Source organism: Numida meleagris, chromosome 4, assembly GCF_002078875.1.
Source record: "Numida meleagris isolate 19003 breed g44 Domestic line chromosome 4, NumMel1.0, whole genome shotgun sequence".
Classification (NCBI taxonomy): Eukaryota; Metazoa; Chordata; class Aves; order Galliformes; family Numididae; genus Numida; species Numida meleagris.
The window spans coordinates 23,800,496-23,813,773 of NC_034412.1; the positions used below are offsets into that span (position 1 = coordinate 23,800,496).

Genomic DNA, 13,278 nt, shown 5'->3' on the forward strand with positions numbered 1-13,278 from the left:
CCTCCAAGCAAAACCGATCACTTCGACACATGTAACCTTTGAGAGAATGGTTATCATCACTGGACACTGCAAACAGATATAAAGAGCAAATACACTTTACAAAATTGATTAGGATTGGTTTTCGGGAAGAGAAATGGCACAAAGATGGCAGAAGTCTGATCATCTGTACCACGTCCAGACAAATTCTGCTTGCTTTGGTTCTGCAAACTAGCTTAAGAGATGCCACCACCCAAATGAAGCTGGCAAAGGCCTGGCCAACACGTTTGTTTCCATGGCAGTCTCAGGTAGCAACTGTGGGGCTGCGGAGGAGATGGCAAAGGAAGTGCCGACTGTTCCATGAAGTTCAGAAAAACCTACATGTTCTGGTAAAGTTCTTTTTATTTACACTATTCATTTTCTTCTCTTTGTACATACCTACATAGCAACATCAAAAATTATTGACAAAGCTTAACTGAACGTAAAAACGTTCTCATCCAACAGTCTGCCCTGCCAACACCTGTGGGAAATGTCAGTTGTTCTGACGCAGCAACAAGATTGTCTGAGCATTGTTTTTATCTTTTCTGGTAGAATTTTAGGAACCCACCACCTCAAAAGATGTACATAGATACTTACTCACCTTTCTTCTCAACACTTTTAGGCACCAAAGTTTTATTAAAAGAATCAAACTCAGGCTTGTTTTCAGAAAACTGAACTAGGGGAGGAGGGGGGAAAAGAGATATGTAAGAACTGCAGCTCCTAAATGTACATAGGAGTGCGAATTTAGAAGCCAGATACACACTGTAAAGTTTTACATTCACAATACCTGTCTCAGAACTTCTCCTCAGTTCAAGCCAAAATATATCTGATGGGATTTTATAAGACTTCATTTCTGAGGTACTGGTACTCATCAAGTTCTCACATATTTTCACTTTCATTCTTGTTCGGCCTCCAAAGTCCATCACAAAAAAATTGCAGAAGGACATAAAAACTGCCAGTCGCTTACTGCAGTGCCTGGGGAAAATGTGTCAGGTGCTTGTTTTTATTTGTCGTTCAAGAGTGGAAAAAATTACATCAAATGTATATATTCTCCTCTGCAACCAAGTGATAACAGTTATCTGATACATAGCACATTCAAACTCCAGGCCAAACCGTGGTCACGTTTTCTGACATGAGCAGTGACCTCTGAAAAAAGTAAGGCTATCACAATTTGACCTTCTGATTAGAAATTAAAGATTAAGATACTTATCAGAATTGGCTAGCAATGTTACAGACCTCTCCTGTAGTGGCAGCCTTCCTGAAGCTCAATGTAACACATTAAAGATTTGGTTTAAGACATAGGCTGCAACCTTTAGCTTGCCTGTTAGTGCTATGTAAATATAGTGTTTGGAGATGCCGACTATTGAAACTATGGCCTAAACTGAAATTAGAAAGTAGACATAGGAAGAAAGCAGGAACCCTGAACTGCATGAAGGAGAGCTTCTTGCTGCTCCCATTTGCTCCTATGCATACTTGACTCCTGAAGCCACTGGGGGGTCTTGCATTCCAGCCTAACCTTACACACAGTCTTCATTTGTACCCACAATTTTTCTCCACACTTACAGGCACCGTTTCAGGAACTTACAGACAATTTAGGCTTCTGAATACAGTGAAGTCCCATCACTTATCACCCAGGTATCCAAATCCATGCAAGTGTGTATATCTGTATATATACACAAAATTTATAGCAACATGACTGAGCAAAAAAAAAAAAATCCATCCCTTCCCCAACTTAATGCACCCATTAATGGAAATAATTTGTATGTTGCTTAACTATGTCTGAATGTAAAGGATGCAAAACAAAAGCAATCCCTTAATCACTGCTTCCCAGGTCCTTCTGGTCTCTTCAAAGTGTAGCTTTGGCAATGTGTTGTTCTCTCCACTGATACTAGGGATCAGCAAATACATATCATTAGTGAAATCAACTAATCCTTCAGCAATTATCAGAGAAAATTCTTGGCTTCTAGAGCAAGAGCTTATGCCTGCTAATATTGCAGCCACCTGTCACTTCCCAGAGAAGTCAACAGTCATGCTAACTCCAAAGCATGAGACTTTCCTCTAAAAATGTACAGGAATGTAGAACAATGCAGCTGACCCATTCTACTGATTTGAGTATTTCATCAGTACCAAGTGATCTTGCATGGTAGTACAATGCTAACTCTTGGATCTTGTCAGAACAGAATGTGCTGCTTATAATTTGGGATATACTGTCTCCTCCTACTTTCCTCTTTAAAAATGAGTATAATGTAAATTAAGGTGAAGTTCAGAAATGCATATACTTTACTTAAAAACATTCATCTGTTCAAAATTCAAAATAAACTTTATGGGATACAACAGTTTTTGTTTTTGTTTTTTAAATAACATTTCATTCAAACTGTATATAATTCATTGAAGTATTCGTACAGCAAACAATGGTTAACCCTTGAAAACCTGTAGAAAAAGACTTTCACACAAAAAAAGGAAAAACAAAATTGAGGTATCACACCCAACACACATTCATCCATGCACACACACACACACACTCAAACACACTCACACATTTCCACACACACAGGCTGCAGCAAAAGCAGAAAATTGTAGGCCCAAAAGGAAAATGATGACTGATTGTTCTATTCCAAAGTCCAGGTAGCTCAGGAAAAAACAAAACAAACAAACCAAAACAACCCCCCAGGAGTCCTCTGAGTAAAGAAACTACCTCAAAAAAATTCTCAAGTGCACTGGAGACCTGATCATTTAAACTGTTTCTGCAAAGCAGCTCCCTGCACCTAAGAAAAATGCAGCCCAAGGTGACTTGTGCAAATATAAGGAGTCAGGAGTATTTCCTGCTGTTCCTTAAGTAGACGAGGGGTGTCCATAGATTCAGTTAGCCTTTGATCATGCAAGATACTGTTGGAGTGCTGTCTTTGCCCTGCAAGAGAAAAACAAGCTGTTAATTGTTGGGCTTTGGCTTTATTGTGAACAACTGTATGAACAAAAATACAAGTTACATCAGCAAGATAGGGAAGATAACTAGTGAGGTGACAGGAAACTGAATAGCTGCTTCCTTCAGTTTGGAAGAATCTAGTTTTTGGTTCAGAAATGCTGTGTGGGCATCCACCCTGCAATAAAACAATCTAATCATGTACACTAGATGTTCAGCATAACCTAAGCAACTTTCAGGTATGGTGGGGATTAAGATGTATATAACACTGAATTTTTAAACAAAGAAATCCCCCTTCAGCTGGTGAAAAGCAATTATTTTTCTGTACTACAGATGTACCATGAAAAGCAGGGTTTTTAGCTGAGAAATGAATCTGTCACACATCAGGAATTCAGCACATGCAAGAAGCACATTATTCTTGTCAGGAAGACTGCCCCTACTAACACCATACAGTGAAGAGAGAGGGTGAAAAGCAGCAGTCAGAACAGGACAATTTAGATGATCTAACACTGCACAACATTTTTGTTAAGAATGCCTTCCAAAAATCTATGGTTACAGCTTCATCAATATTTCAGCTAATTCAGTGTTTATTAGGACTTGAATTGAGAAGTTTTGCTTTTCCTTTGAGTCCACACCTCCTAACCATGCTAACATGACCCTGACAGTCCATTCCAAGACTGAAGCCAACTCAGCATCTCAGAAAAAAATCATCTAATAAAAGCAGAGATTCCCCTCTAATCTTGTTTCTGGATTTTATTTTTTATTTGGACTCACTTGTCACACAGATTTGGATCCGATGACTGACTCAATTTATGTAGAATATCTACTATTCCCATGTCTCGTAGTTTATCTTGGCGTTCTTGTGAACCTACAACAATAAATTACATTCTTGGAAATACCACCAAAAATAAACATATGCAGAACAGAAAAAAGGAGTGGCAGCAGAAAATAGCTTGAGGAGAGGGACATGGAGCACAGTTCAGCAAAAACACAGCAATGTAAAACTCCCTCAGCTGTGGCAATGTCAAAACAGAGCTTTACTTTCTTTTTTGTATTTTAGCATGCATGTGCTTAAAGAAAAAAAAAATTCAAAGGCAAAATCCCAAACAATTTTTACCCTAACGCAAGCAATTGAAGTCAAGCTTCTTGAACCTCATCTTTCTGATTTGGATACACAGAACACTTAACTGGAGGTGTATTTTTAAGTCTAAGCTGTAGCACTGTGAGCAGAAAACCATCTGGAACATAACTGACACTGCTGAATAAAATTCAGTGACCTGAGAAAGATGGAATACGTTACAAAGTAGAAAAAATACCCTAACAGCACCAATTTCTTTACTGAAAAGCAGCATGGTCAATTTGAAGATCTGTAAATCATCCACCTAACAATGTCCTCCTCCCAGCCTCACCACTCCTCAAAGCACACCACCTCCCATCCATCGTTCTCCTTCCAGCTGTGCACTGCTGCCTCCATTTCTCCTCTCCATCCCTCGCAAGAAAACCACTTTTTTTCTTTGTGGTGCAGCATCCTTCACTTCCCTCCCACATACCTTCCACTAGAGGTACAGGTTACAATTCTTTTTCCCCATTCTTCCCACTTCCACCCACAAATCCTACTGGTTTCAGACTCTCACTGCCCAACGCATTCAAGTCAGGGAAAACCATCTTTCCAACAAGGTCCTTTACTAATCCATTGCCATCTATCCTCCCCAGTCAGCCTGCTCCCTCCAGTGATGAATTTCCACAATCCCCCTGCTAGGATTCTTTCATTACAATTGTTTTCAGATTTTGCAGAAATGATGCAGGTGGAATCTGTGTGACACTCATCAGTTCCTCTTTATTGACAACATCCTCCTCCCTTCCTGCCCCAGAACAGCTCCCTGCATTTTCTTCTATGTCCCAAGCACACTCACTTCTTCCATATTATACCTATAATGATCTCTCCTTTTATGCTTTAGATTCCATTGTACTGCACACTACAAATAATGACTAGTATGTAACACTAGCCTTTTGATCAAGGTAGTAACTAGTCTGTGTATTAATAATGTGGCTTTCTTACCTTCTTCTTCATTCCATATGAGATTAGATATACAGAACATGGCAGCAAGCTGAAGTTTAGCATTTGAATGACTCTAAATACAGAAAAAAAATAGTATTCAAATTTAGAAGAAGAGATACAGAATTTCTCACACTTACATTTTGGCATTCATCCTGTAACAAACGAGGTAGAAAAAGTTGGGACAAATTCTGTATCTATAACTTCTCCCAAAGATAACACTATAATGTAAGACACTTCAGTAGCTCTTCAGTAGTTTTCAGTCAATTCCTCTTAAATACTTAGGAAGAGATCTACAGGATGTCCCTTTTTCAAGATCACTAAACATTTTCCAAGTAGAACTGCTAAAGGTATTGCTTAAGTTAGCATAACGTTGTTATGGGAAATAACACCGGATCTTCCTTTTAATCTGCCATATAGAACTACACAGCATGATTTCTTAAACACAACCGGGTAGAGAAGAGCTAAGTGCATGACAATGTCTAACAATTTACATGACTAAATGCTGAAGTGTCACCTTTAAATCTGACAAAAGATCAAAATAAAACATTGAAGAGAAATTTCCCCATACCATATAGTATTTGATTTTCTGCAGAATGTCATCATTGGTCATAATCAGTTCTTTTGCTGTTGTTCCATCTGCTATATTGGCAAGTATACATAACGTCTGAAACAGAGAAAAACTGTTAAGATAATTGGCTGCAGATCACATCCCATAATTTATAGTTTTCCTGACAGCTTTGAAATTGTAACAAACAATTATTTTAATTAGTTTTAATATCTTTAATCTGGAGTTTCCAGCTTGCTTACATTTCGCCAGTGCCAAAATAGTAACAACTGTGGCTGAACAGCCCTTCCAAAAAAACAGTTTTTGCTGTTCTAAAATATTAAGCAACATTCATTAATTCGTTTCAATGAGTAAAATTTAAGTCTCTTATGGAAATACACAGTGCATAGAAAAGATACAATACATTGGGAGCCTACTCAGTATCAGAAGCTAGGAAAAAAAAAAAAAACACATCCATCTAGTTCTTCCAGCCAGGAAAGGGAAAAGCAGAGGTCTATATCTGCTGATCCCTCAGAGAAATATCTTTTTTCCACAAGTTCTAATCACACATCTTACCTGCAGAGGTAGCTCAAGTAAACTGCTAATGCACCTGCTTATTTCTTGTGAATTAGAAAAGCCATCTTACAAAATAACCTTGAAGCAACAAAGCCCATGTTTGCACTACATGCACAAGGCATTACAACTTGCAAAAGCAGCTTTCCTGGTGCTCACAAGGCACAGGAAGATGCCCTGCAAATTCTTCCCCTAAGAGCTGTGCAAGAAATCAGCCATATTTTCTGTACATGTGGCTGCAGGAGGGCTCTGGAGAACGACCAGAACATGTGTGATGCCTTTGTCTAAGCTGCATTCACATTAGCAGTTGCAGACATCTATTATTTCCCAAAGCCAACATACCAACAAGCCAGACAGTGATAAGCACCATCCTACTAGAAATGCACACTCTTGTGTAACACGGTGTTGTGTTTGAGTTAGTTCTAAAACAAAAACAGGCTGCTCATCTCATCGCAAGAGTAAGCAAGGTGCTCTGTATACTAAGGTCCCAAAACTTAAAGCCTACATTCAGCTCTAGTACAACAGTCTTCGTCTGTTGCACTTTCTCCTCCAAAGTAGGTGGTGCACTTTCTCCTCCAAAATAGTTCTCAGAGGCTTGGCAAGCAAAATTATCTTCTGTTGCAATAACGGCTATTTCACTTAACTAGAGTTTTTGATAAAACTATTTAGAAAGAAACAACTGTTTAATCCTCAGCTGTTTCACAGCCATGGTTTCATTAAACTTGCTACATACGTAGTCTGTTTTTTTTGTGCGTGGGTTGGTATTTTTTGCTAATTTTGCACTTTAAACAGCCACACGAGACCTCTTTACCTTCAGCCCACTCTTCACTGAGCAGAGATTTAGATCACTCTGGATTTAGCATTAAAGACATTTGCCATGCTGTTCACTACCAATATCCATTTTAAGCCAAAGGAATCCTCTGCAATCTCCTGCAGCTTCTCAATGCCCCCATTATTCACCACATGTCCTGTATAAGGAAGACAGTTAGAGAGAGGCTTGGTTCTGCTTCATCTCTCATAACTGTTAATTAGCCAAATTCTGCCGTCTATCCTCTTGCTTTTGCTGTGGTAGCCTCACAGCAAGTATCCCCGTAAGCTGGCACCCTTATGCTGTTCTAAAACCAGAGATGCTTTTCCCCATTGGACATGTCCTCTTTCAATTTCCCTTTACTCATGTATATTTTTATTCTTCTAGCTGTAATTTTTCAAAGCATGTCCCTCCTGATCTTATCTTGGGCTACATCAGCATGCTCTTCTCCCTGCTACTGCCTCCTCTGCTCTGACCACTGTTGGCTCCCACAGCCCCCAGGAACAGCTGAGATGCCACAACTCCCAGCAGAACATGTTCTACTGCCAGCAAAGCAGGCAATGACACTATTCTTTATTATTGACTGCACCAACAGCTGCTGTAGGAGCAAATAACCATAAAGCTTTTCCCATCATGAAATACTCGCTTCTTTCTCTTCCCATGTCCCTGCTGTCCTGTTTTTGCCATGCTGCTACTTTAGATTTCGTTATTCTGCTCTCATGTACAGTGTTCTCCTACTTTTAAAATCTAAATAGCATTCTCAATTCAATTCAAACGTGTTTTTAATAATGCACTGAAGAGGAACGTTCCTGTAGATACTAAAGTTATTAAATGGATAGATTTCAGTAAAGTAGTCACAGCACATCATAATTTCAAAGCAAAATTACATTATGAGAACAGTAAGCATTTTTAGGTGTTTCTTTAATTGTATTCTGTCATGAGAACATAAAACAAACAAAAAAAAAGAATACCTGCTCTTTGACTTCTATATTGTGCTCCCCTTCCAAAATGAGGGTCACTGCTTGCATGATTTGCTTCCCATGAGTGCTCATTATATGGTCTATGTGCTGTCAAAGCAATGAAGTAAAGTTAGAGCAATTTTCCAGACACAGAGGTGGCATTCCAACACAAATTACTTCAAGTGAAGAGAAGCAACACTGCATAAAGTTCCTAGCTCATAGCAAGGTCTCCCAAAACCCAAAATCCAATGCAGCAGAAACACTTGATAATATTCCTTTTCATACGAACCCCGGTCTTGTTTGAGAGAGGATGATATGAGCCTTGGCTCTGACTTCACTGAAACCTGTAGAAAAAAACCACTGGTTTCCTATTTGGCCATAGTCTGAAGACTAAATCCTGCTGGATTTAAGCTCGGTACAATGCTGCAGTTAGAAAGAATCACCTTTTCTTCTCTGATAACAGGAGGACATCAAAGAGGGCTAAAGAGGTGTGATTTTTTCCACCTGGAACTTTTGCTACACTTACTGGAACACTGCAACCAGGTCTGATATCCTCATTAAAAAAAAACCTTAAAGGATTCAGAAAGATAAGATGAATAAATTACTTATAGTCTAGGAAATCTGTCTCATGGTTAGAGACTTACAGGTAAAAAGGTCATATGATTAAGGACTACAAACACCTGTACAAGAATATAAGTGGTCATAAGGAGTAGCAGAAAATATGTGAAACTAAATCTACTGGATGAGCTGATACCAAAATTTAGAAGCGACAGCAAACAGCCACCACAGATAACTAGTGCATAGCACACACTATAGTTTTCAGCTGGAACTTCTTAACGATAGAGATTCTTGTAGGACTTCTAGCACTGAAACTTGATTCAAAAGAGCTGGATGAGTTATTCTGGAGAAACTTTTGGTTACAGAATGAGAATGGTTGAGTCTGGCTCTAAAGCATCACACACAGTAGGTGAAGCTGGGACAGTATCAGACAAATAACATCTTAAAATAATGAGATTTTGCTGTCAGAGCTCAGAGTGAATTTAATGATTGACAAGTTCTTTTCACATGAAAATTTTCACATTAAGACAGCGCAAATTCTCTATGAAGCTTATTGAGATTCAATGAGCACAAATATCAGAAGATATTTTGCAGTGACCTTTTTATAGTAGAACCACAATACGTGATAAATGCACAGTAGAGGCTTTGTGGTATTTTTCAAGCCAGCAAAAATACTGGCTTGCCAAATGTTTGCTGCATGTTTTCCCTCTGTTCTTCACAGGGGATCACCCCTTTCTTTTCCTCCACCAATATCTCTTTCTCCCTGACAAAAACAATTCATAGGCTTATATTTTCAAACCATTTTATTTTAGTATATAAAATGAGCGTATGCTTTTTTTTTTTTTTTTTTAAAGTGCACAGTCCCACAGTCAAATTCAAGAAGTCTGTACTCAATATATAGTTGGGTAAGAGTGAAATATTGCAGGTGTCAAGAAAGAAGAAACATTAGGTATCCTAAATACAAAGCACCTCTCACAAATGCAACTCTCTCATTGCTGTTCCGGACAAGTTTCAATGAAAGATTTTTAAGAAAATATTGTGGGAAGCTAAATGTAATGGAATTGATAATTAAATGTAACTGCCTAGTTCTGTATTTGCTAATAGTTACCAAGTTTCAGTGGATGTACAGAATTCTTTCCAGTTTTTTCTGACACTGGTTTGAACTTATGCTTACAGATACTTGGATAAATGCAAAGTAGAGCCCTCGGTTTTAGCAACGTATCAAACAGCAATCAGAAAAACATTTTGCATTCTCAGTCAAAATCTTTGTTTTGTCAAAAAAGTAATAATTTGTATTGTCTGCATGTTTGATCAGAAGGAGTTCTGTCTGCAGCTCTACTTACTGGGCGAGTAGATAGAAGATTCCTGAGCAGTCCCAAAGTTTTCATCAGAACGTTTACATCGGAATCAGAAAGTAACTGGAATAACTGCTCTGTGCTCAGACCTCGTAAGATGTCTGATTTGATCTTCTGTTCAGCTTGAAATGCCATATTCTGAAAAAGACAACTTTTTTTAAACCTTAAGCTTTAGTTTTCAGTTTTAGTAGACTATTACCTGCAAGCATATATATACCCTTGCTAAATTAATCCTGAAATTGTTATAAAGAACTACAAATTCCCCATAAGAGTGAATTTATAGTTATGCAGTAAATCAATGTCCACACAGTTTTACATTTGATTTTGCTGACCTGGTTATTACTTGCTTTTATTTGTCCCCATCACACTATTGACACTGCTCAAATATTTGCTGAATGATCCAGACAACTAAATCAGTATCTGAATGAAAGGGTTTTTATTCATCTCTAACTGCTGAAGTGTTCCAGGCTGATAGGGCTTTCCTTCTTTAAGTGGACAGAATGAAAAAACCAGACTTCACTTACACTATTTTTAGTAACAACTCACAACTTCTTTAAGTCACAATAACAAACTACTTAAGAAGTGCAACTGCGAACATTATTCCATCAGTATTTCACTCACCATTAAAGCCCAAATGCCATTCACTCGCAAGGCAAGATTTTCACTTTGTGTTAAACTACACAGAAGTTCTATGGCTCCTGATTCCAAAATAGGCTAAAACGAACAAGTTAGGAAAAAACTTTTAAAACAATACTCAGAATAATTAGACATACAAATAAAAGTAAATATAATTTTAAAAAAGGGTCTTGCTTATATCTCACTCTTCAGATTCCAACATGCTTGGTCCACTTTGATGAACTAACCAAGTCACGCCCTATATTCATGAGCACTGAAAGAATTATTTACTCAGAGAGTGATGAGGCCCTGACACTGCTGCCCAGAGAAGTGTGGGTGCCCCATCCCTGGAGGTGCTGAGGGCCAGGCTGGATGGGACCCTGGGAAGCCTGAGCTGGGGGTGGGGGGCAGCCAGCGCACAGCAGGGAGTTTGGAACTGGATGGGCATTAAGGTCCCTTCCAGCCCAAGTCTGTAACAGAAACAGACAGCTTGAGCCAAAGTTCACCTGGTCCCACATGCTTGTACACTGCAATGAGCTGCCAGGGAACCATTTCTCCATGGCCTTGGTGGCTGACTGACTCACAGAGAACTCTCCATAGGCACGAGAGATAGAAGAACTTCCAAAATTTTAAAATTTTTGACTCAGCAATTTCGCAGAGAAGAATACAGATCTGTTTCAGCTTTAAGTGACTGATAATTTACATATACTTTTGAAAATACTATATAGAAAAAATGCAATATATTACAAAAAATCAGTTTATAGATATTTTCAAATCTAACATTTCTAAAAACTCTTTCATTTTGCTCAAGCAGTATTTCATTTTGGCAATGATACTTTTACATGAACCATGTCCTGATATTTCAATCCAATTAGCAGTTCAGTATTTCAATCCAATTACAAGTAGAAACACTAAGCAGGCTGTGACTAGCAGTTTGAACAAGAAAGCCCAGGGGTCAGTGAAATATTGGTGGTGGTGTTATTTTATAATTTTCTGTCTCTCAGAAATGACTGAAAACATCAAGATCATGTTTTTCAGATAATCATTATTTTATAAGTCAAAAATTTCATGTCTACTTTTTCTTTCCTTCAGAGACTACAGTTTAACTACTCAACAATATTCAACTGTCACAGCACTGTAAGCAGATCTGCTTTTTATTAACAAGCAATCAGTGATTTCAGTCTGCCTAACACTACAACTCTATGATGACTAACACATAGTTGCTACCCATCAGGATACTCTTACGGCTATTGAACCACTCTATAGGGTAGCTTTTATCCAGAAACAACGAGAGGTAACAGACAAACACTAACCTCTTTGCTTGGTGAGAATTCTAGAAGAAGATTGCATAGCGTAGAAGATGCTACTACCAGAATTTCATTTGGAGCATTCTGTAAAACCTGTTGTCATGAAGGGGAGAATGGAGAATCTCTGTCAGCTAGTAGGATAAGGCAGGGATCGCTGTGAAATGGAATACCTGTAATTATGCTGCACTTTGTAGTGCAGATTCGGACAGTGCTCATTCAACTCAACGCGATACTTCTCATTACATGACAAGCTGGAGCAATGCAAAGCTGCTTCACAGAAGTCAGATTTGAGAGCTTTCAAGTGGGTTTTAAAAGACATCAATGGGAACAAAGTCCATTCTGCAAAGCATGGATATAATTCTGCTCAGCAGCCATTCTTTCAACAGAGAACAGGCTGTGAACTGTAGAACATCTCTGTGCCATGCTTTAAAAAAAAAAAAAGGAAGCTCCAGGTGTCTCCTCAAAACTTCTATATCTTGAGGAAAGCACAATAAAATACAGCAAATTTTCTCGTACTTGTCCTTTTGGGAAAGTAAGAAATCTCAAACAAGTTAAACTCTCTTAGGCATGCCAAGATCTCAGGTGGGATCCACTGATGCTATTCTTAAACAGAACATCCCCCTAGCATGGTCTGGAAGAGATCGGCCAGCTAATGGAGGATGCAACTGCTCCTCCAGCAAGGAAAGGGGAATGGGTGAGGGTGGTCTGTACCGATTTCTGTTTCAGAGCAGCAGGCAAACATTAACAATTACTGCATTTACAGAGTCTTACACAAAAAGTGCATTTACACATGCCCTATAGATGTAAGCCCTCCTCTTCAATACATCTATATATGCTAGGGAAGAGAGAATAAACATATGTAGTTACTATTAAGCTAGATTGAATATTAATTTATCTTTATTTAAAATTTATTTTATTTTTCACTTAATTCCTGCCAGTTTGGAATGAACATACAGAAGTTCCTGACTGCAGCTTATTTAATAAAAATCACAATGAGCAACAGCCAGCAGCTGTGTTTGCAAAGTTTTTTCACACGACCACCCCCTCTGAACTAGTTTCACTTCTTCAAGCAATCCCATTATTTTAGTTTAACATTTCTAGCCATTTTGATGTTTCCAGTTTAGGACTTTTGCAACCTCATTCAAACAATTCCCTCCAAGCCCATTCAGATGACAACTATGAGTATTGATCAGAGTAGCGATGAGTATTGATCAGCCATAGTGATCGCACAGAACTTGCATGGTCAAATCTCTCTTGACTTCCCAGTTAATTATCCCATGGATTATCATCACAACTCACACATACAACTCAAGAATTAGTGTTTCATGTAATAGGTATAGTATTGTATATCTTGTCAGAAAATAATTTCATCATTTCCATCATGAAACTATAGTAAAATGTAGACCCATACTTCAGGGCTTCTAATTCACACATCATCATAAAAGGCCAATAAGATGACCAGCAAATCAATTTTGTACAGTCCGTAATTTTTGAGAATTAGAACATAAGCAGATCAGAGAAAGTCAGTGAGACTTTACTCAGGCCTGAGTAGAATGTCCAACAGG

At 38.4% G+C, this 13,278-nt stretch overlaps 1 protein-coding gene across 3 annotated transcripts in view; it reads right to left on the reverse strand.

The window, feature by feature from the left end:
* ARMC8 (armadillo repeat containing 8) overlaps positions 361 to 13,278 on the reverse strand; it is a 62,528-nt gene continuing 49,610 nt past the window's right edge. For all 3 annotated transcript variants that reach the window (XM_021395153.1, XM_021395151.1, XM_021395152.1), the window contains 8 exons: positions 11,720 to 11,806; positions 10,413 to 10,505; positions 9,780 to 9,929; positions 7,891 to 7,986; positions 5,563 to 5,658; positions 4,995 to 5,067; positions 3,710 to 3,803; positions 361 to 2,923 (listed from right to left, as the gene is read on the reverse strand). In XM_021395153.1, coding sequence (XP_021250828.1) covers positions 2,890 to 2,923; positions 3,710 to 3,803; positions 4,995 to 5,067; positions 5,563 to 5,658; positions 7,891 to 7,986; positions 9,780 to 9,929; positions 10,413 to 10,505; positions 11,720 to 11,806 — 723 coding nt within the window. In that variant the 3' untranslated portion in view covers positions 361 to 2,889. The remainder of the gene's footprint in view (positions 2,924 to 3,709; positions 3,804 to 4,994; positions 5,068 to 5,562; positions 5,659 to 7,890; positions 7,987 to 9,779; positions 9,930 to 10,412; positions 10,506 to 11,719; positions 11,807 to 13,278) is intronic.